Source organism: Erpetoichthys calabaricus, chromosome 13, assembly GCF_900747795.2.
Source record: "Erpetoichthys calabaricus chromosome 13, fErpCal1.3, whole genome shotgun sequence".
Taxonomy (NCBI): Eukaryota; Metazoa; Chordata; class Cladistia; order Polypteriformes; family Polypteridae; genus Erpetoichthys; species Erpetoichthys calabaricus.
This window is the reverse complement of record NC_041406.2, coordinates 50,177,687-50,200,681: the sequence shown is the minus strand read 5'-3', so window position 1 is coordinate 50,200,681 and position 22,995 is coordinate 50,177,687. Positions and strand designations below refer to the sequence as shown.

The following is a 22,995-nucleotide window of genomic DNA, read 5'->3' as shown; positions in this document are numbered from 1 at the left end:
TCACACGTTAGTAAATTTAAACCCTCTGGTAAATACACTTTATTAGCCAGAATAAATCCACTTGAATTGTCCTTCCATCTATATATTTTAAATCCAATATGGAGTTGTAGAAATTTAGAGTTCATCCCAACAACATTAGTCGCAAGGCAATAATCAATTATAGAAAGTGTGAAAGTCGACTTTAGGTAACAATCACTACAACTCAGACATTTTAGTCAGCAAATAACCCAGCTTTTAGATGTGTGATGAAAGTAGAATATCAATTGAAAAGTCATGCAAATTCCACACAGGCAATGGCTAAGCTAGGAATCCAAGCAGCAGCGGTGCTAACCGCCATGCACCATAACACACCAAACATATCCCTACCTACATTAGCAAGTTGTATGTAAATTAATAAGTGGCTGGCAAAAGCAAAATTTGGCTTCTGATGCACTTATTGCTCTACATCATAGGTTCTTAAACTATGGGTTTGGGTCGCGAAGAGTTATGAATCACAATAGTAGTCAATGGTAAATGTTAGTGCACGGTTTGAGGAGTGTCTTATGAGTGGTCGCTGCAGGCAGTTTAAGCAAACACTTTTGCTCCGTTATGACCTGTGTCTGTAATTCTCCAAGGGGGTGATGATATTGGGACTCAAAATTTGGTTATGGGTTGGGACCGATAGTTTAAGAACCTACACTCTAGACAATTCTAGTACGTCTACATATGCTTAATTTTAATTTACCGTATATACTCACGTATATGTCAGGTCTTGAAACCCGAAAAAACGATCATAAAATCAGACCCCGACTTATACGCCCGTTCAAAAATGCGACACTTAAATTTTTTCTTTTTTCTTTTACATCTTCTTGCCTCTTCCAATCTTGCATCAGTTTCTCAGACACATCAAATTTTGTTGCAGCAGCGCAGTTACCAATTTCTTTCGCTATTTCAACAACGTTTAATTTAAAACCAGCTTCATATTTTCTTTTGATCGAACACTCCATCATAGATAAGAGATGCTCTTCCGATAAAGGTGTATGAGGGTGTGAGATACAACAAACACAAATCAGTGCAAACGTTGCTTCGGAATAGTTCAGGTATTACCGTGTGGTCACGTAGGCACAATACATTGAAAAAAAAAAGGCAGTGCGCTCCGTGGTTACTCTCTCGGGTGGGCGTTAGCATATCATAGTCTCTGGGACCAATAGTGTGAGTATTCCGCATTCGACTTATATGACCGACATTATAAAATACCAAAAATTATACGGTAAACTCAAGTCCCAACTTATCTGCGAGTGAACTTATCCGCGAGTATATACGGTACTATTTTTTCTAAATGTGATACCTTTAGAAAAATCTTAAACAAAAGCTACTGTATTTAAGAACTACTTAGTGGCTTACAATAGTCTGACATTATAAATATATGAGATGAGACAATTAGACTAATGAAGACATGCTTGAAATGACACCCACAAGGTACTGTAGGTCTCTGCAGATTAGAGAAAGTAACACCATTTACGATAAACATCTGGGGAAAAGAGTTTAACATAGTCTTTAGAAAATTCAAAGCTTTTTATGATCTCAGCCCCTATGAGAAAAATGAAAGCAGAGACAAGTACTATTCTGGACTTTCTTAGGATCAGAACACAACAACATGGATATATTTTTTCAAGGTAAAATGGGTGCAACTGGTCCCACAAGGGTGACTTAAACTTTTTCAGCAGATGTTGATTTACAACACCAGATGTCTTCTTTTATAACTAAAACCCCAATTTCCTAATATATATTCTGAATCTTCTCTCAGAATTTCAGCATTTTTAGATTTGTAAATCTACACATCTGTTAAAGTTTTTAAGCTACTGCAGCCTCTGAAGCTTCTCTGCCAGACAAGGATATAGAAAGTTTTCAAGCTTAAGGACAGTAAGAGAAGCCACCAATTTCTGTTCTATCTTCAGGGTTATGTGAGAATATGTCTTCCACTGAGATAGGCAAGATGCAGATCTTAAAGGATAAGTTCAGTATATTTCAAATCCAAATTTTTTTTCATAATCATGGTATATATTAATCTGCCATGGGGAAATTGTGTTCTTAAAAATGACATACTTGTTCTTGTGATTTAATGAGCCACAAATCCTTGGAACACAATTTCCAGTAGCAATATAATGTACTACATGAATGTGAAAAAAATAACTTCCACTTGAAAAATACCAATTTATTCCTTTAATGTGTGAACTGTGCCACTACTGGATCAAGCTTATATGTTTTTGCACAAAAAAGTTATACAGCTTACCAGCTTCAGAATCTTTATAAACAGGAGGAATGAAAACTATAGTAGTATCTTTCTCTAAAAAGTACAGCATAGAACATGACATCATTAATTAGACCAAAGCAAAAAATTAAGCCAGAACTAATAATCAAATTATTTTTAAATAAATCATTTAAAAAAATTCCCATTGACACAAATAAACTACTATCTGTTTACTTTATTGCATTATATATAAGTAAAGTGTTTTAATGGAATCTGTAAATCAGTCTTTATTTTTATACCACATTTCACGGCAAGCTTTAGAAGCACACAAGAAAACAAGAAAATGCAACATCAGATAACAAGATATGTTACAAATATTCCAGTACACAATAAATCATATAAAAACAAAGAATATGAGAATAAAAGCTGAAGTATTAGAGTCAAGTCTGAATATAAATATAATAAACTGAATTAAAGCTGTACCTAAAGGCTATATAGTGCAATCATCAACTGGTAGGTACAAAACAGGATTAAAAATCTGTCACGCAAAATAACCATAATATTCTCAAAACTCCAGGACAGAGTTGCAGGGCCCACTCGAACTGCCACTTAACATAACTGTATATTAGCAATGCAACAAGAAAACTGGAGTACTGAAGAAAAACCATGCAAAAATAAACATTTAAAAACAGCATCAAAACAAATTTCTTTTCTGCTGCCAAACCTTCCTTTTAGTTCTCTTAAGCAAAGCACTTTTAGAGGTGTGAGAAGGCAAGAACTGTGACAGATATTACTTAAAAACTGGATTAGATAATGTAAGACAAACACTGGTGGGCACATAACTAACAGCCTGAGGTACATAAGCCAAAGTCGCACAAACAAGCAAAAATGGAGTAGGTGAATGCATACTGTAGACAAGAAAAAGAAAAGAAAATCAACAAAAGCCTACAATAAAAACCATAAACAAATAATAAGGCACAAGTCATGACGGAAAGTGAACCGAAATGTCCAAACACATGGGTAGAAACTATAACAAACAAGCAAAGGCCAGAATAAGCAAAATCAACTTTTTTGGAGCTTATTTTAATAATGGCCACATTTTGGGCTCAAAAGAGACTTTAGGTTAATGTTCTGTGAAAGCTGATCAATTGCAGTTACCAAGAAACATCCATCCATCCATTTTCCAACCCACTGAATCCGAACACAGGGTTACGGGGGTCTGCTGGAGCCAATCCCAGCCAACACAGGGCAAGAAACAACCCACTGTAGGACACACACAAACACACCCACACACCAAGCACACACTAGGGCCAATTTAGAATCACCAATCCACCATGTCTTTGGACTGTGGGAGGAAACCAGAGCACCCGGAGGAAACCCACGCAGACACGGGGAGAACATGCAAACTCCACGCAGGGAGGACCCGGGAAGCGAACCCAGGTCTCCTAACTGCGAGGCAGCAGCGCTACCACTGCGCCACCGTGCCGCTCTACCAAGAAACAGTGAGGGGGAAATGTCTAAGTGAGTGGTTGAGAACAAGCTCACGAAGAACAAAATGAATAAAGGTATTTAAACGTGAATTATGGCTTGTTTTGTTGGTCACATTTATGTACAGGGCCTATTAAAGTATACATTCCCTTGCACATTTTCACATGTTATTGTTATATAACACTGAATCACAGTGGATTTAATTTGGCTTTTCTGACACTGATCAAAAAACTCTTTAATGTCAAAGTGAAAACAGATCCATGCAAAGTAGTCTAAATTAATTCAAAATATAAAGAACAAAATAACATTGCTTAAGTAATCTCCCCCACATCAACATGACACACCTAAATCTCTGCAGTGGTCTAAATTAAAAAAAAAAAAGTGGTCCAAATTAATTCAAAATATAAAGAACAATGTAATTGATCACTTAAATATTCTCCCCCATACCTAAAATGGTATGCCTACATCATCACTGGTGCAGCCAATTAATTTGAGAATTATCACAGAATTACTTCAATGGAGACCATCTATCTGTAATCAAATGGTTTCAATTAACTGTAGTATAAATGCACCTCATCTGGAAGGACCAACTTATGGTGAGTGAGTATTATGTCCAGACCTGTACAATAAGCACAAAACTAGATTCTTCCAAGCAACTCTGTTGATTGAAGGTCAGGGAATACAAGATAATATCCAAGTCACTGAATGTCTCTTGGAGGCCAGCTAAATCAAAATTAAGAAATGGAAAGAGAATGGCTCAGCTATAAATCTACCCAGCAATGGCCATCCTCAAAAACTGAGTGATCATGAAAGAAGAAGACTGGTTAAGGAGGCCACCAAGGGACCTATGAGAAATCTGAAAAGGTCACAAGCTACATCAGATGAGACTGGAGACACTGTGTGTACTTCTGTTTTCTGGGTGCTTCACTAATCAGACTTTTATGGGTGAGCGGCAAAGAGAAAGAAACTGTGAAAAAAAAAAACACACAACATCTCATCTACATTTTTTAAGACAATATATGGGGGACTCTGAAGTCAGGGTGCAGAAGGTTCTATAGTCTGATTAGACTAAAATTGAGCTTTTTGGAAATCAATTTAGATGCCATATTTGGACGCTGAACAAAAAAACACCATCCCTACTGTGAAGTATGTTCTTGTTGAAGGAATACGTATCTGCAGTAGGCCCTAGAAGGCTTGTAAGGGTAGAGAGTAAAATGAGTGCAGCAAAATATTGGTAAATCCTGGTAGAAAACCTGATACAGTCCGCAAGAAACATGCACCTTGGGAAATTTGTTTTGCAACAACACAACAAGCATAAACGCAAAGCTACACAGGAATGGCATAAACACGATGAAGTTAATGTTCTAGAGTGCCAGAGTCAGAGTCCAGATCTCAATTCCAGTAAGAATTTCAGTTTGGACTTGAAAAAGGATGTTTACTAGTGATTCCCATGCAACCTGACAGATCTTGAGCAGTTTTCCAAAGAACAATGAGGAAAATGGCAGTGTCCAGATGAGCAAAGCTGATACAGAGAGAAAGACCTGGACAGACTCAAGGCTGTCATGGCTGCCCAAGGCATCACTTAATACTGACTGGCAAGGGGTTGAATTCTTATGCAATCACTTATTTCTATCTTAGATTTGTAATGTATCATTATGCATTTTATCGTTGTTAGCTGTTATACATTGCTCTTAGTTGTTTGTGACTTTTGCATTTATCATTTTATTCTAATGTATTGTTTTTACTCTTTTTTTTATTATTTCCTGTTGATTTTATTGATGTAAAGCCTTTTGATGTTTTAAAAGTGATATGTAAATTTTCACTTTGACATTAAAGATTCTTTTTCTTATGATCAGTTCCAAAAACACCTAATTAAATCCACTGTGATTCAATGTTGTATATTAAAATATGAAAACTTACAAAAGGGTTAATAATTTTATAGACACTATAATTAAATGTGCATATTACAAAAAAACATAATTTGACCTATTCTAGGTAAATTTGGTCAACCAAGGCAGGCTTATGGCCAAACATGTACATTGAAAATCTACCTAATTCATTTATAGTTTTTTGCTATGTTATTCAGAAGAGCTTTATGTATATGAGATAAGTATCATCTACAAGAGACACTATTACCTAGTAATTAAGGATTAGGGCAGATGTGAACTGAAAGATAACAAAGCTGCTCCCACCATGCAAATCCTTTATTGAACTGGAAAACGGTTCCAGAGGGAGATGAAAAACCATCTCTCTCCCTCCCTTCCCCCAGCAAGAGTCATCTGCTTCACTTGGACAAGGTAAAAGAGTGAAGATTGAAAGGCCTTATTCTGTGTGCAGGAACAGAGTGGCTAGTAAATACACATTAATGTCTTTCTGTCCTTTCATGCACTAATTACAATGCAACGTACAGTATACTGTACTTTTAGTCAAAGTAACCTTTTTTTCTGATTAAAATTATTTACTTTAAAATGCGCAGTCAGTAGTCATCAACAATTCTTACTTGAATTAAGTGTACTTTTTCTGCAAATTAGTAAAAGCTTACGGGGGCCATGTTAAATTAAATACAGGACCTGCTGATAAAAACATCCTACTTAATTCATTACACTTGAATAAGCAATTAGCACAGACATTCTGCTAAAAGTTAATACGAGTACATAATAAAAAGGCATAATAAATGTATTTTAAGACAGTTAAGAACAATTATGGAAAGATTTGTGAAGCACTATTTCTTTTTAGAAAATACTAGTCATTTAGCCTGTTACAATAACGGGCGCTAGAACAGTAGTGCATAAACATTAGTAGGAACAGTCTATATTAAATGGCAAGGGACTTTGACCTCATTCTTTTTGTTGGTCGTATTTTTCTTTCTTTCAGCCTTTCTTTTGTTGATGTTTACTTGCTGAGCTGACCGTTCTTCGTGGGCTGCCGCTGTGTATTGTGTGTCTTTAATTTTCTGTGACAGTAATACTGTCTTGTACGTCCGCTGGCTTGTATGTCCGATATATCTTTAATTTTCTCTGGCGATAATACAGGCATGCTCGTCAGTAATATGCCTTTAATCTCCTCTGACAGTAATACTGGCTTGTATGTGGCTGTAATATGAGTCACTGTATTGTGTACCTTTTAATTTCCTCTCGCAGTAATACTGGTTTGTATTTCCATAAAACGCCTGTAACTTTCTCTGACAGTAATATCACGCAACGCACTGTGCCCCACGCATGCGCACTTCACCAGAAGACACACACACACGGACACCTGGACGCACACAGGGATTTTATTAAAGAGGATTTCCAATGCATGGCTTGTAATACCACTAGTTTCTAACTGCCAATGCAATTTTGCTTGCTTGTGTTGGCTGTTAATTGCTTTCCAAAGCTGAACATTAACAGAGTCATCTTTATAGAGCATTGGACATGTACCTACTAAAAATGTCCTTAGTTAAGTACAAAACCTTTTTTTAAACAGCTGAAACTTAAGCAAAGCATAAAGCAGACAAAAAACAGGCAAGAATCATCAGATGCATTTTTTTGTTTTTATACATTACATTAGTGTCTCTCAAAACAATAACACAATACAGGAATCTTCAATATATAAATAAGGTTTAATGAAAAAATAAGTAAAACCTAGCATCAATCAAACTCTAATCAATTGAAAAATGTCAAGCCCATGAAAACTATTCCTATATCATTAGAAGCTAAAGGGTACTTTACACCGTTTTCAGGATGACACATCCGAGATTAAATTGGTTTTCACATGTACAGCTCCCAGGCTAAAATCAGACCTTAGTCTCAATGAGCTGTGAGAAATCAAAGCTACCCTCTGCATCACTTATGCCAGCAGTAAATTTAATATACAATAGGATAGAAAAATCACACTACACTACACTACATAAGAAACACCAATTTCATAGCACATCACACACTCTCTCTCTGTTAGACATCTCTTATATATATTTCTCGTCTGGTTCATCCTGCTTCCACTTCAAAGCCGGCCCCGCCCACACGCAGCCGACAAGGCATTTCTCGATTCCTATTCGTCCTCTTCCAAACCCTTCCCCACGCTGCCTGTGGCTCCTCTTCAAAACCGGTCCCGCCCACACACAGCCGACATGGCATTTCTCGATTCCTATTCGTCCTCTTCCAAACCCTTCCCCATGCTGCCTGCAGCCTCCCATACACCTTGCTATTTTCGTTATACTGCGACAGTTGTTTCCTATGCCTTTATTATAAAATGAACAACAGTATCTTCTCTGTCGACAAGTTTTTGTACAACGTCATGTTATGGTTTACCCATTTTTATTCCCTTATGGAGACATTGGCTGGCTCCAAGATTTACAACATGTTCCCAATAAAAGAACCGCCAAGCGAATAAGGCTTACTCAATGCCAATTTTACGTGTACAGATTAGCAATGAGGAATACATTTAGTATTTTGCACTCCAGTGACAAACTATTCCAACAGTACGTCGTAGATGCGTATGTTAAAACAGAGGGCACCCATCTCAACTGTCTCAGATTAGATCAACAAGATCTGCACGTGGAACAATACAAAAGACTATCAGACGCACTGCAAGCAAACGCTGAATATAACAACATACGTGTAGGCAAAATGATCATATTACCATCCACATTTCCAGGAAGTCCAAGATACATGCAACAAAGCTAACAGCAGAACTACCTTCTCAATGTTTACCACAACAACAACACCCAGTTTCTCAACTTTACGGTGATATTAATTTCTCGAATGTGTCTCCCCAAGAACTTGCTGCAAGAGCAATACTGAGCGTCACAAACAACGATTCTCTACATATTAACAACAAACTTCTTGATCTTATACAGGGTGAAAAAGTGACCTTCAAGAGTGTAGATGCAGTAGTCAGTGACAATCCTAATGATCAACTAATGTACCCACAGGAGTTTTTACACACCCTCACACCAACTGGCATGCCTCCCCATATCCTTCATCTGAAGGTGGGAGCTGTAGTTATGCTCCTCCGAAATATTATGCCATCAAAAGGTCTTTGCAATGAAACAAGACTCATTGTTACCCGAATACATACAAATAGTATTGAGTGCAAACTGATCGCTATCCAAAATTCTGAAACAATCTTCATTCCCAGAATCTCTCTCCTTCCTTCCGACACCAATCTCCCTTTTACATTTAAACGCACACAATTCCCACTCAGACTCACCTTCTCCATGACTATCAACAAGTCCCAAGGACAAACATTTGCAAAGATTTGCGTTAATCTACAACAACCAGTCTTCAGCCACAGTCAGTTGTACGTGGCTTTTTCTAGGGTTACATCTTTCAACTCATTATCTTTCGTCTCCACCAAAACATCTATTCACAACTACGTCTTTCAATAAGTGTTTATTTCTTCTTGATTTCTGAATTCCTTTCTCACCGTTTTCTGTTCCTGTTCTTACACCGTCGTATGCTACGGCGGGTGTCGGCCAGTACAGTATAACCTTTGATAAACTTTTTTTTTTTTGCTAATCATTCTTGTTCTTAAAGTCGACTCATTTCTACATCAGGCAGGCATTTTCTAAGTCATACAGAATTCCATTAAATACCTGCATTTAAATGATTCCAAGGTTCTGTACATTTTAAATTCTTACGAAGCAGGTGTGCAATTGCATGGTGACTTGAGAGGAAAGATACAAGAACATGCCTGCTGTAAAATGAAAACTTTGGGGGAAAAATCAACTACTACTTAAAGATAGTTATATCAGTTATTATTTTAATACTACACATCATTTCTCTATACTACTTTAAACATGGGTATTTAAGCTAATTAGGTCACTGTATAACTGTTCATGTGAGTAAATTAAACAAGTTACTAAAATATACATGACATTTTTAACAAAGTTTGTCATGACAAACTTAATATACAGTAGGATAGAAAAATCACACTACACTACACTACATAAGAAACTAAAAACTACCCATTTTTAACTATGACTATGACATTGTGGCTCCATGAAAGTTATAATTCATGATCTTGCACTGAATGGGGGGATAGAGGGAGGACAGGGTAGCATCTTATTTGAAAATACTGAAAGTTCATGAGCTGCCATTTTATCATCTTGTTTAGTATGTTCACATTGAAATGTTCAATTCTTTTGCCTTTTTAGTAATTTCAGTTTATACGATTTTAGCACCTGCTGAGAAAAAAAAAAGCTTTGAAGTAACCAGCCACATTCTGAACTCAATTTCAATTAAAACCAAATTCCAGGGAAGCTGCAGCCTCTCTTGGAGAGGCTGAGAAAGAAACCATTTCTGAATGAGGTACCAGTCCAGTCCATCCCAAGACACATTCACACATTTAGATACACGTGGAGAGTTTAAAGTCGCCGCTAATTACCCTAACAGATGTTGGTACATGAGTAGAAAATACCCATACAGTCATGGGAAAAACATGTCATTTACACACAGACATGTCCATCCATCCATCCAGTTTCCAACCCGCTGAATCCGAACACAGGGTCACGGGGGTCTGCTGGAGCCAATCCCAGCCAACACAGGGCACAAGGCAGGAACCAATCCCGGGCAGGGTGCCAACCCACCGCAGACACAGACATGTCCGGGTTGGTATTCAAACACTACTAAAACACTACTTTAATGTCCTCTCGTTTTCCTTGCTAACCTCACTTTTTGTCATGTACTGCTTATTTGGTTTCATATAATGAATATTTCCTTGTATTATAAATAATAGGTACATTAATAAGCTGCTAAATCAAAAACCCAAGAAAAACAAACAGACTTGCATGTGGATTGTCACGCACTTACCACAATACTATATTTTCTAGAGAGCTGCTAAAAACAGCATTAGATGAGTGAAAAATAATTAAAGCTAACCCAAATATAATTCAGCATATGCAGTACTGATATAAGTCGATGATAGCACACTTTCTTTAAATCACACATTATTTAAAAGAGAAAGGTTGCGGCTTTATCTAACTCATTTAGCTCCCTGTTACTGTGTGTACATGTCAATTCTGTCCTCTCCATGGATCATAAACACTCAGCCATCATTTAGTGGAGCTTCTGACTCCAGAATCTCACTTGTACCACTATCATAGGAAATGCCTACTAAAATGGGATTAAAAAAAAGAAGAAGCAGACATTTATGTTGGCTGCATAACAAAATAATCTTTACAAAATCATTTGGAGTTCAAGATATATTTAATATAAAGACAATTTACAATAATAATTTTATAATTTAAAATAATTTAAATCTTGTTGAGTCTCATTAAATACCAGACAGGTTTTTACTAAGAACCCCAGAAATTTGGTTATCTCAGACACATCAAATGTTGCCAAAACTGACTAATTCACACCTGAGCCACCTTGTGAAAAAGAACATTTTAAATCAGATGATGACTTTTTACACAACATACACTGTGTATTTGAATTAAATGCTACCAATTAGGGGTGTGGAAAAAAGTCTATTCTTAAGTACATTGCAAATCTCCCTTGAATGAATTCTGCATCAATACATAAAATCCTATAATTTGACTTACATGCAGGCTTATGACTGAACTGGAAATCACTCACACAAAAAAAAAACATTTCAGATACTAAAACAGTATATTGTGAACAAAATAATAAACAGAACCTCTCAGTACACTGGACTACAAAACTATGGATTTTAGGAACAATGGACGAAAAATTTCATTATGTATAGATCAAAAAATCTAAATAATTTGGAACATATACATAGAATTTGGAATATATATCTACTCTATATATATAAAATCCTAAGCCTAAAAGTGCAACGATTTTATGTGACGTTTTTATGTCATGCTTTAAATCGGGCTTATTTTAAAACCTACATATAACTACAGAGACGCAAAATGACTGGTGCATAGCGCAGGCCGAGGGGTTTGGCGAGTGAAGCGAGCAGGGGCGAACCCCCTAGTATATATAAATACTGTATATATATATTTATAATTTTTTTTTTTGGAAAAAACAAAACTGAAACATTAAGAAACAACAAAATACACAAAATAGGCATTGGGAAAAATAAAGTATACATAAACATATATGAATGCATCGCATTTGACGTAACACGGCTAGAATAAATACCAATCAATCAAAGCACGCCTATTACATAACTCATAATCAGACATTAACAAAATGTGTAAATTCACTTATGACCAGATTAATCAAACCACATATAGTGGTGGTGAGAAACTAATAGCAGTGCCCTGTGCTCAGCCAATAAAGCGACCGACGATGAAACCTACTAATCTTATAGTGCGCAGACAGGGACGTCCTCTGAATGTGTTCTCTCTAGGCATATTGTGGACACTAGAGGTGCATATTGATTTATATTTGTTTTCCAACTAAATTATGTCCTTCAAGCATATCAGAAAATCAAGAAAAGATGAAAAATAAACTTTATTTCCATACCACCATACTCTGAGTCTAATCCTACCTTCAAGCAATCAATATTCCTTTTATACAGCCCCTTTCACAAAGTGTGCCATCACACAGAAGACATTTGCATTTTTATGATAATAAAGATAATCATCAAAATCATCTTCCTGTTTAGTTTGTCCATTTAACAATGCCTTTTCTAGAATCCTAAAGTGGATTCTGATGACAGATGTGCTCAACCCACCACTTCATCATTTCTGACTGATAGAGTAGAAGTGATACCTTTGAGTGCTTATGGCAAAAACAAACTTGATTATTTGTGGGCTGCTTTCTAAAGGTCTCAGCGCCTTTCATAGGAAAACAGAAAAAAGTAAATTTCTGCACTTGTTATTTCAAATCTATACTATCATTCTTGTAAATACATACTGTATTAGTTAAAAACCCACTATGTTTTAACTCTGATACATTTTCTAGAATGGGTATTCATCTATGTTAATTAATACATGATTATCCCTCATTTTTAGCACAGCTTTAAAAACATATTTCTTTTTTTCAGTTTATCTTTGATATCACATCAAAATTGCTTCAGTTCATAATTAGCAGATCTACTGAGGTGATAATTGTTATGAAATATCAGACAGACAGACAGACAGACAGACAGACAGACAGACAGACAGACAGACAGACAGACAGACAGATAGATAGATAGATAGATAGATAGATAGATAGATAGATAGATAGATAGATAGATAGATAATTTTATCAGACATGCAAAACACAGGTTATCAATCCTATTTTTCTTTAAAGGGAAAACAACTAAGGTTGCAATGTCTAACTTGATAAATTGTCAGCAGCCAATCAATTCAATGTAGACGTCTCCATCTGACGACAAAACTGATCAGCACAAACACCTGCACCCACAGAGTATATCTGGTCTTGCAAAGGTTGATGGGATTGCAGGGACAAACAGTAAATTAAAGCACAAAGTGCAAACTTTACTTGACTAAAATTATTAAAAGGCTAATGTAGATATTTGAACAATACCTTCACAGTTCCCAGAATTAGAGCTGCTTGGCACAGCTTTGCTGAAAGATGATGAAGCAGCACAGCAAACTAAAAACGTCACTAGAGAACAATGAAGGTACATGTGGGTCTGGGCAGCTGTCTAAGACAGAGCATTTACCTCGGTGTTCACTGTATTTTAAACATTCATCTTCTTGTCACAAACTTTCTTCTATGTTGCAATGATACTGTTACCTTGTATTTGTACCATGCACCATATTTTGTATGTGTGAAAATTAAGTTCAAAAGGCACTGCTAGTGCAATATAGATAGTACAGTGTATACACATAATGATTCAGCTGTTTGTAATTCACTCATGACTGGATATATGTAACTATTTGATATCTTCTTAAAGTCGGCTTACATAAGGCTGTATATTGAAAAATGCCTTAAAACCATTTTACAAATATTAAAAACGATTTATACTTAAGTACTGACAAAAAAGTTTTTAAGACTTTTATCCAATATCTACAAACAGTGCCTAATATTGTGGATGGTACTGGACTGCACCAATCAGTAGGGACTCTAGTCATGATCTACACAAGTCTGCAACTAGCTTGAGAGGTTTTACAGTGAACAGTGGAATTTAAAAGTTTGCTTGTTTTACAACATTAGTCATTTCAAAAGTCATCTAGATAATGGATGGACCATGAAGTAAGGAAGCATCTCTCCATCCATACCAAAAAGGAAATTGTTAACATACATTGGGATATGGTTAATGATTCTTTAGGATATATTCATATTTAAAAAGTCCAAAATATGTAAGATACTGTACACTAAGAAGTACCTGAATAAGAATTGCTATGTTTTAGAACATAAAACAGCTGTGACCATAACTAGTGAAATAATATATAGCATAAATTGTGCTCCTATTAGTTAATAAGAACCTTTATCCAATGTAATTCCATGATATTAACATGTTGTCATATCTGTATTTTTTAACTTTTCTTGTCTTTTTTCACAAGGATTCAGTTTCTGTGGTTCACTTTTTATCTTGTCTTGACTACGTTTATTTTTGTTTGCGTCTATGCCTTTTGGAGACATTACGTGACTGTGATTGTCACACTGATGAAGTCACAGATTTCACTTCATGCACTGGTCAATACAATAATTAACAAAGTCTTCTTTAGTGTAAATAGTTTCTTAATGCAAACAGGCACTAGTGCTGGCTTTGTGCATCTGGTTCCAACTTCTATTTTGCTCCTGACATCTGATCAACGTCTTATCCCTTTAGTTTTGGTTTTCAGTTATTTCTGATTTCATAGTTTTGACCATGTCTCGTCTTTGGTTAACTATCTTCTGTTCAATTGTAACCTCACAATAATCCTCAGACACACCTTGTGTTCCTGCACATTACACTTGTCTACATTTACTTTTGTAATTGAAATACTGGCAGGTTAAGTGACATGCACAAAATCACAAAGTGAATCAGAAGATTAAATTAGTAGCCAAAAAGAGTCCATACACTAGTCACTAAGCCAAAGTGTCTGAGCCTTAAAGCACAGAGTGGGAAACTTGGTCCTGAACAGCTGTGGTGGCTGCTGAGACTCGTCCAGCCAATTTAATTATCAATGCCAGCTTACACTTGTAAATGTATCCCTTATACACTGTGATTCTTGTGCTAATAACAAATACTTACAATTGCTTTGAAATCAATTCAGATTTTGTGTCTGGCGCATCCTCACTCACCAGTATGAGGAAAACCCAACATATGATATACTATATAACTTGTCTTCATGTCTACTTACACAAAATATTGAGCCTTATGGGTTTACCCCTATTTTTGGCCCTCTAGACCCACAAAAAAAAGTTAATTTTAGGCCATTTTTGCACAACATTTTGTGCAGGAAATTACACCTTTAGAATAAAGAGCGAACCAACTGATATCTTCAGCAAAAAAACAACCAGAGGGAACTGAAGTTGGGCATCACAACTGACCCCAAAGGTTCACCTGCTAATGGGATACAAGGAGTCAAAGTTACTCCTTTTCATAAAACTGAAAAAATGTGACTGGTAACATAGACATGTGCAGTGTTGTTTTATTTTATGTTAAGGTTGCTAATCAGAAATATAATACTTTTAATATTTTATTCTTTACCTGTGGTTGTAGCTCTCTAAGAGCCACTCCTGATGATTACAAATGATAAATTTCATAAATGAGCATGTGGGTTATTGTTTTAAACTATTTCAATGTCAGTGATTACGAAAATGTTATTTGTGATCCTTTACTAGGGATCCAGTCCTCTATGGAGCACTATCAGAGGGTTAAAATGAATTCTTTCTATTACAATCAAAAATATTTAGACTTTGAAAATTTCACTTGAAGCACACATTTTGATCGTTCAATCATCTGATGCAACTTTACTTGTTTGTTCTGTACTTCTAACTCATGAAGTAAATCATTATATTTCTTAAAAACACTCTTAATTAGGGTGGTTTATGCTAATACAGACTTTTGGTTTTTGTCTTCTAACTAATATTTCCTATTGTTTTTAATCTGCTCAGTTTGAATCCAACAACTTCTTTCTATGAAGTTACTATCAAATAGTAAATCACTGCTGAGTGTACACAATACCTGCTAATTAGTAGCCCTCATTCACACTGATGTCTGCACATTAACTAATTTTTAGGAATCCAGATGGTACCAAATAACTTCTGTGTCACAGTGAGTCGGATCCTTTCTTAATAGCAATGTGGGCAAGGCAGGAGACAGGCACTGTCATGACACCAATCCATCACAGAATAAAAACAGCATGTGATTTCAAATACAACATAGATTTCTCCTAATAATAACAAGATAGTCTCAAATCCACTTCATCTAATTCATGTTTACGGATACCAGAAGCATAACCCAGCGGCACTGGGTACAAGGCAATCTACATAAATAAAGACTTGAATTTGTTGAGCGTTTTCATTATAGGCCTGAAGTCGCTGCTAGATTTCAGAATTTCATGAACACACACAAACACTCACTGCTGCTATATGGGACAGAATTTGTCTTCTTCTTCTTTTGGCTGCTCCCGTTAGGGGTTGCCACAGCGGATCATCTTCTTCCATATCTTTCTGTCCTCTGCATCTTGCTCTGTTACACCCATCACCTGCATGTCCTCTCTCACCACATCCATAATCCTTCTCTTAGGCCTTCCTCTTCTCCTCTTCCCTGGCAGCTCTATCCTTAACATCCTTCTCCCAATATACTCAGCATGTCTCCTCTGCACATGTCCAAACCAACGCAATCTCGCCTCTCTGACTTTGTCTCTGACCGTCCAACTCTGCACAGGTTAAAGGCAGGGTTTATAATTGGGCAAGACTTCTGTTGCCCCCTTTCATATTTATTTTTTCATATTTAGTAGCTTTCAAGTCACATCACTTTATCCACTGCTTACCAGAAAAGCATGTGATTAGAATTGTGTGAACTACAAAATCCCCACCATTCAGCAGATACCGTAAAATTGTTATATAGCACCTTTCTATAGTGAACAGAGTCATTTTGCACAACAGATATACAATGCAATTCTTTGCATTTATTTTTAACATCTACATTGTACACTCTACATTTAGGATCCATATCAACATTTAACAGGATGATAAAGTGACTTATTTAGGGTTACACTGTGAGTCAATGGCAGGAGCTTAACTGATTTCACATCTAATGCCTTAACAACGGGACCACACTGTCTAAGGTTAAACAACCTGACCACATCTCACCCCAGCCAGCACACAATTTGTCAGCCTTTTAAACTCATGCAGCATTTTACAACTATTAAACACCATTGTTAATTTGGATGTATTCATCCTCCTCACATTTTAAGTGTATTTGGCGCTGTACATTCGACGGCCACTTCTGCTGATGTGATCGTTATCTGGTCTCACTGCACCCACTATTCCATCCCGGACACAGAGGACCTCTAGGATCCCTGTCCCATAACTTAATTTTGATGGGCACCGAAATATGTCCCTTCACGCCCCTCAGCTCAACCGTAAACGGGAAACGCCCATGCTCGTCCCTGAAATGCTGCGTGTCTGTCACCATAAGCTCGTTCTTCTCAGCAGCATTGCAGGACGAAGCGGAGACGTGCAGGCAGCGTTAGGCACACCCATTGGTCACACTGTATTTACATAGAGAAATGTCAAAGTATTACATAGGAATAAAAAACTTAAACGCGCATGCAGAACACATCCAGCGCCCCACAATCGCCAGTCCAAAGTGCTGCCCGTTAGCGGAACCGTACACGCATCTGTTGCTTCCCGTCCCACACGGAGATCCGCGGAGACCTCGGCTCGCCACCCCCTCCTTTACCCGGTTACATTCTCGCGCCTCGCTCGCATCAACCCCCCCATCGCCAACCCAACCCAAAGCCTGGACGGCGTGCGCCCGCCCGCAGCCGCTGCAGGCAACGCTCGCCCTGCAAAAAAGGGGCCTAGCAGATGACAGCCGCTTCGCTCGGCGATCAGCGCAGTCGTTTCCTCCAGTCAGCGGCGCAGCGCATGGCAGCCAGCGGCACCTCCCTCTACACCCAACTCCCCAGTGCCGCTGGCACGTGCGAGTACTCCGATCGGTGAAACTCCCCGGGGCGACTGTAAGGTCTCCCGAAACGAGGCGCCCAGCCAGCCGAGTGCCCCCATCCTCACCACACCTAGCAACGGCGCTGACAGGACGCAGGAAGAGAATGGCTGCCACAGCTCGATCGCCCCCCTCTAACGCCGCCTGCCATTGCGCCGCGAAGAGCTGCAGGGCTCCGAGTTGCGTTTGCACGGCTATTTACCGATGTGGTTGTCCTCGATGTGCTCGATGAGCTCGGCCAAGGTGGCGAAGTGAAGTCCGCAGCCCCCGAACCTGCAGGCGTTGGAGAAGAAGGAGGCAGCGGCGATGCCTGTCATGGTGTTACATTAAATATCATGCAGTACGGGGAATAGGAAAGAGACAGGCACCGGCAGCCAGGCAGCGGCGGCAGCAGCTGGAGCGCAGCGCAGCGGCTTGGGAGGAGGGACCGCAGCAGGAGGACGGAGGCGTGACGTCGCGCCTACCTGTTGCAGTCAGAGCCGGCCGCAAGCTAAACCAACTTGGCCGGCACCTCTCCACTTCAGAGATATACAAAGGCCTAAAATTAATTTCAGTTCAGATTAATAGAGTTCCAGGCCGCATTTCCACCTTTCACGTCAAACACAAAAATCGGGCATATTTCTTCAAGGTTAAGCTGCGGTACAACTGGGGGGCACAACAGCAGCTTGGGAGCCTCTGTTTTATGGGACACTCAGAGATTACACTCGTTCTCATTTAACTGTGCTCATCTACGCTAGAACATTAAGGGGTTTACATAATACTGATCTTTAATTTGCACTGCATTTAAGTAATTCAGCCTCACGTATTAAATACAAAACTGACATTCGTTGTGTCAAAATGGATGAGCAGTAATTTCTTAAATCTGAATAAGAATAAATAAGAAAAAAATGAATTATTAGTCAGTAGTAAAAATGAAAATAATTTAAATTAAAAGTTTAAATTAAAGAATTTAGGTGTAATCCTGCAGACCCCCGTGACCCTGTGTTCGGATTCAGCGGGTTGGAAAATGGATGGATGGATGGAGGTGTAATCCTAATACTCTGACCTGAACTTTAAATCACACCTCAATCAGATTACTAAAACCGCATTTTTTCATTTTGGAAACATTGCAAAAGTCAAACGTCTTCTAACACTGCAAGATGCTGAGAAATTATCCATCCATTCATTATCCAACCTGCTATATCCCAACTACAGGGTCTCAGGGTCTGCTGGAGACAATCCCAGCCAACACAGGGCGCAAGGCAGGAAACAAACCCTGGACAGGGTGCCAGCCCACCACAGGGCGCACACACACACTCACGCACTAGGGACAATTTAGAATCGCTAATGCACCTAACCTGCATGTCTTTGGACTGTGGGAGGATACCGGAGTACCCGGAGGAAACCCACGCAGACACGGGGAGAACATGCAAACTCCACGCAGGGAGGACCTGGGAAGCAAACCCGGGTCTCGTAACTGCAAGGCAGCAGCGTCACCCACTACACTACCGGGCCGCCCGCTGAGAAATTAATTCATGTTATTTTTAGTCGGTTAGATTTCTGTAATGCATTCCTAACTGGTCTACCTAAGGAAGACATCAATTGGTTGCAATTAGTCCAAAATGCAACAGCAAGAATCCTAGCCAGAAAAAGAAAATCTGAGCACATCTCACAGTTTGACCACCATTACATTGGTTACTGTGTCCTTTAGACCTGACTTTAAAATACTACTTATGGTATGTAAAGCTTTAAATAATTTTGCTCCTTCCTATATTTTTGAGTGCCTATCCCCCCCTACATTCAAGTCAGAATCTTTGATCTTCTGATAAGATTGTCTCATAATTTCAAAGCCATGCATAAAAGAATTTGTGTCATAGCCTTTTGCTGTTATACACAAAAACACAGTTTTTTAATTTGGCCTTTGCGTAACTACAGTAACCCTTAATAAATTAGATATGGATAGAATTATCATACTCTTCAATGTATCTGCAATCTTTAATAATCTTTACTTTTCTCTGTTTTCTTTTCCAGTTCTTCTGATCAAAGTCCTATGCAGCCACCTGTGATGTCTGAATGTTTGAATGAACGCAGATACCCCAACCTGCCACAAGACCCAATGCATCAAATCCTTTAAGGCAAAGCTATAAAAAAATAATCTGCTTAAGGGCATTGGTTAAGCAAATGCCTACTGGGGGCTGGTCAGCCTTTCGATCTGGAACCCCTAACCATTTTTTTTCCTCCTGTTTAACAGGAGTCTTTTTTATTTTTTATGTTCACCCTGGCCATCTGACCTTATCATCAGTCCATCATTTAGAGGGGAGGCAGGTTAGGACCTTGCGCTGATACAGCACATTGCCACACCCAATATATGACAGTCCACCTCAGGATCCCAAATTAGAACCCGAGTGCAGCTGTGCAATGGTGACACCTCAACGCCACTCTAGTTCAAATGGAGTGGCACAGTGAGAGTTTTTTTACGGCGGCTGGAGTGCCAATCCTTCCACCAACCCTTGAGTATTCCCTGCAAGTTGGAGGACCTGTTTTCAGGGCTGGATGCAGGTTAATGTCATATTGCAGGTAACCTCAAGGGCCCAATGGAGTGGAATCACTTCTGGCATTTATGGAATTCAAATGAGCAAACCTTCCGATTGCCGGTGGAGATCCGTAGCCTCACAGCCACCACTCCGCCCTGTCATCATTTAGAGACTTATAAAAAAATTCTGTATTTAAGGACTGTATTTCTCTTAATTATATATCTATCTTATGTAAAAGTAAGTGTGCATTATTTATTTTTTATATACTATTTATGCATTATTTTTCTTATCTAATTTTAATTTGTTTTTCTATGCATGTAACTATTTCTTTTACATCTAGAACTATTAGCTACAATATTTGTATGTGGTATAGAAATACTGTAAATATTGTGGATGTTGTTGTGTGGGTGAGTCCACGCATGTGCCCTGTAATTAACCAGACACAGTCCAGGGCTGCTTTTTGCCTTACTATCAGTGTTGCTGGCTATGGCTCTCTATGATCCTGAACAGGAAGACTGTTAAAAATAAATTGATACAAATTACTCCTACATAAAAATGTGTTGATACACTTCACTTAGATGAAAAGAAATGTCTGGCTCTGGCCACAATCTTCTTACACTTGGACCCTGAACAAAATCAGAAATGTTCCCTTTTACACTGTAAACTGATTTGCATCCATCACTATTAGGGCTAATGGCTTTTATTGCATACAGTGGTGCATTTACAGAATTACAATAATTGATTATTTAAGAGAGGAATAAAATTGGCCATGCCTAAAAAAAGACAACCTTGGCATGTCTGAGCTTGAGCTAGACTTAATGGGGGCCTTAAAGTGTAAGATCAAATCAACAAGAACTTTATGGCATTGTACCATACATTGCATTTATTAAAAATGTTGCATTGCTACAATACAGGCTGTGATGGACGGCCAGCAGCTTATCCCGGCCGACATGTCCAGGCCGCTAGATGGAGTCCTCCCTGCAGCATAGAGGTGCCCTGGATTCCCGCAGGGCATCATGGGAGATGGAGTTTGGATTCATAACCTTGCTGGGGACCGTGGGTGCCACCGTGTGACGCTGCAGGGAGACGCAGGGATTTTTATTTTCCCTATAGCCCAGAAGTACTCCTAAGTCATCGTGACAGAAGAACAGAAGTACTTCTGGGCTGAAGAAAAATATAAGTCTTCATCTGACCCGGAAGTGCTATTGAATCACATGGACTGAAGGACAGGCGCACTTCTGGGTCAAGGACTATATAAAGGACTATGGGAGACCCAGCAAGCTGAGCCGGAGTTGGGAGGGAGAGTGACGGAGCTGCTGGGAGAGGAGGATTGATTATTGTATTATTATTAATTATTAGTGGATTGTGGTGTGTGTGGTGCTTTTGTGCACTTTAGTTAAGAAATTAAAAGTCTTCTTAGTGCCTTTACAGGTGTGTCCTGAACGTCTGTCTGTTGGGTTTCAAGGGGCAACAGCGACCCCTAGCGTCCACTCATTGACAAGGCATAAGAAAAAGTAAGTACTGTACAGTGGAACCTCGGTTCACAAACGTCTCGGTACACGTACAAATCGGTTTACGACCAAAAAGTTCGCCAAACTTTTGCCTCGGTTCACGACCACACACACGGTATACGAACAAGCCAGTTTCCCTTTCGGTTTGTGCGTGCCGATGATTTCCGCACGTGTTGCATTGTTCTCAGTCAGACGTGCGTGCGTGCTTTCGCTGTGAACTCTTTGTGCTCTATTTCATTTCCTTTCCGGTTCGTATGTGCCGATTACTGTATTTAAGCACGTGCTCAGCCTCTCCCTGTTCATTGTTCTCAGTCAGACGTGTGCTTTACCTGTGAACTCTTTGTGCTCTACAGTATTTCGTGTGCTTTTGCAGTTAACCATGGCTTCTAAGCAAGTGAAGAGTGGTGAGAAGAAAGTTTGCAGAAAATTGAAATCGAAGTAAAGAAAGAAATTATTGAAAAGTATGAGCGTGGCGTTCGTGTTACTGATCTTGCCACCGAGTACAAGAAGTCAAAATCTACGATTTCGACTATTCTAAAGCAGAAAGAATCTATTAAAGCAGCTGATGTTGCAAAAGAAGTTGCAGCATTAACCAGGCAGAGGCCTCAATTGCTGGAACAGGTGGAAAAACTGTTGCTAGTGTGGCTGAACGAGAAGCAACTTGCAGGGGATAGCGTAAGCTAGGCGATGTTATGCGAGAAAGCCAGGAAGATTCATGGTGATTTGCTGCAAAACTATCCTTCTACGAGTGGCGAAAGTGAGGAATTTAAAGCCAGTAGAGGATGGTTTGAAAAGTTTCGCAAGAGAAGTGGCATTCATAGTGTGGTAAGGCATGGAGAGGCTGCTATTTCTGTCGCTGAAGCTGCGAAAGAATTCGTGAAAAATTTCACAAAATTAGTGGAGGACGAAGGCTACATCCCGCAATAAGTCTTCAACTGCGACAAGACCGGATTGTTCTCCACCCAGTTCCTCCTCACTTCATGCCAGAACTCGACTCATGCAAGGTTAGCTTTCTTGGTGGTTTATGGTTAGTTTTTGTAATACGGATTTTTCAAATGTTCATTTTTCGGTTCATAGCGTGAATTGTTGCAATGTTACTTTTCTCTTTTTTCAAATGTTCATTTTTTTCTCTGTGCTTAAAACTCATTAAAAAAAAGTTTACACAGCAATCAGGTTGTAAGGCTATTAGCGTGAACTCCTACAATGTTACTTTCTTGGTTGCTTATGGTTGGCTTTTAAATAA

At 38.6% G+C, this 22,995-nt stretch overlaps 2 protein-coding genes across 2 annotated transcripts in view; one reads left to right on the top strand and one right to left on the bottom strand.

The window, feature by feature from the left end:
* Positions 1–18,206, bottom strand: part of jazf1b (JAZF zinc finger 1b) — a 301,891-nt gene extending 283,685 nt beyond the window's left edge. The window contains exon 1 of the mRNA XM_028818229.2: positions 17,931–18,206. Within this exon, the coding sequence (XP_028674062.1) occupies positions 17,931–18,045 (115 nt within the window). The 5' untranslated portion in view covers positions 18,046–18,206. The remainder of the gene's footprint in view (positions 1–17,930) is intronic.
* tax1bp1b (Tax1 (human T-cell leukemia virus type I) binding protein 1b) overlaps positions 1–22,995 on the top strand; it is a 1,153,251-nt gene that overhangs the window by 415,533 nt on the left and 714,723 nt on the right. The window lies entirely within an intron of this gene.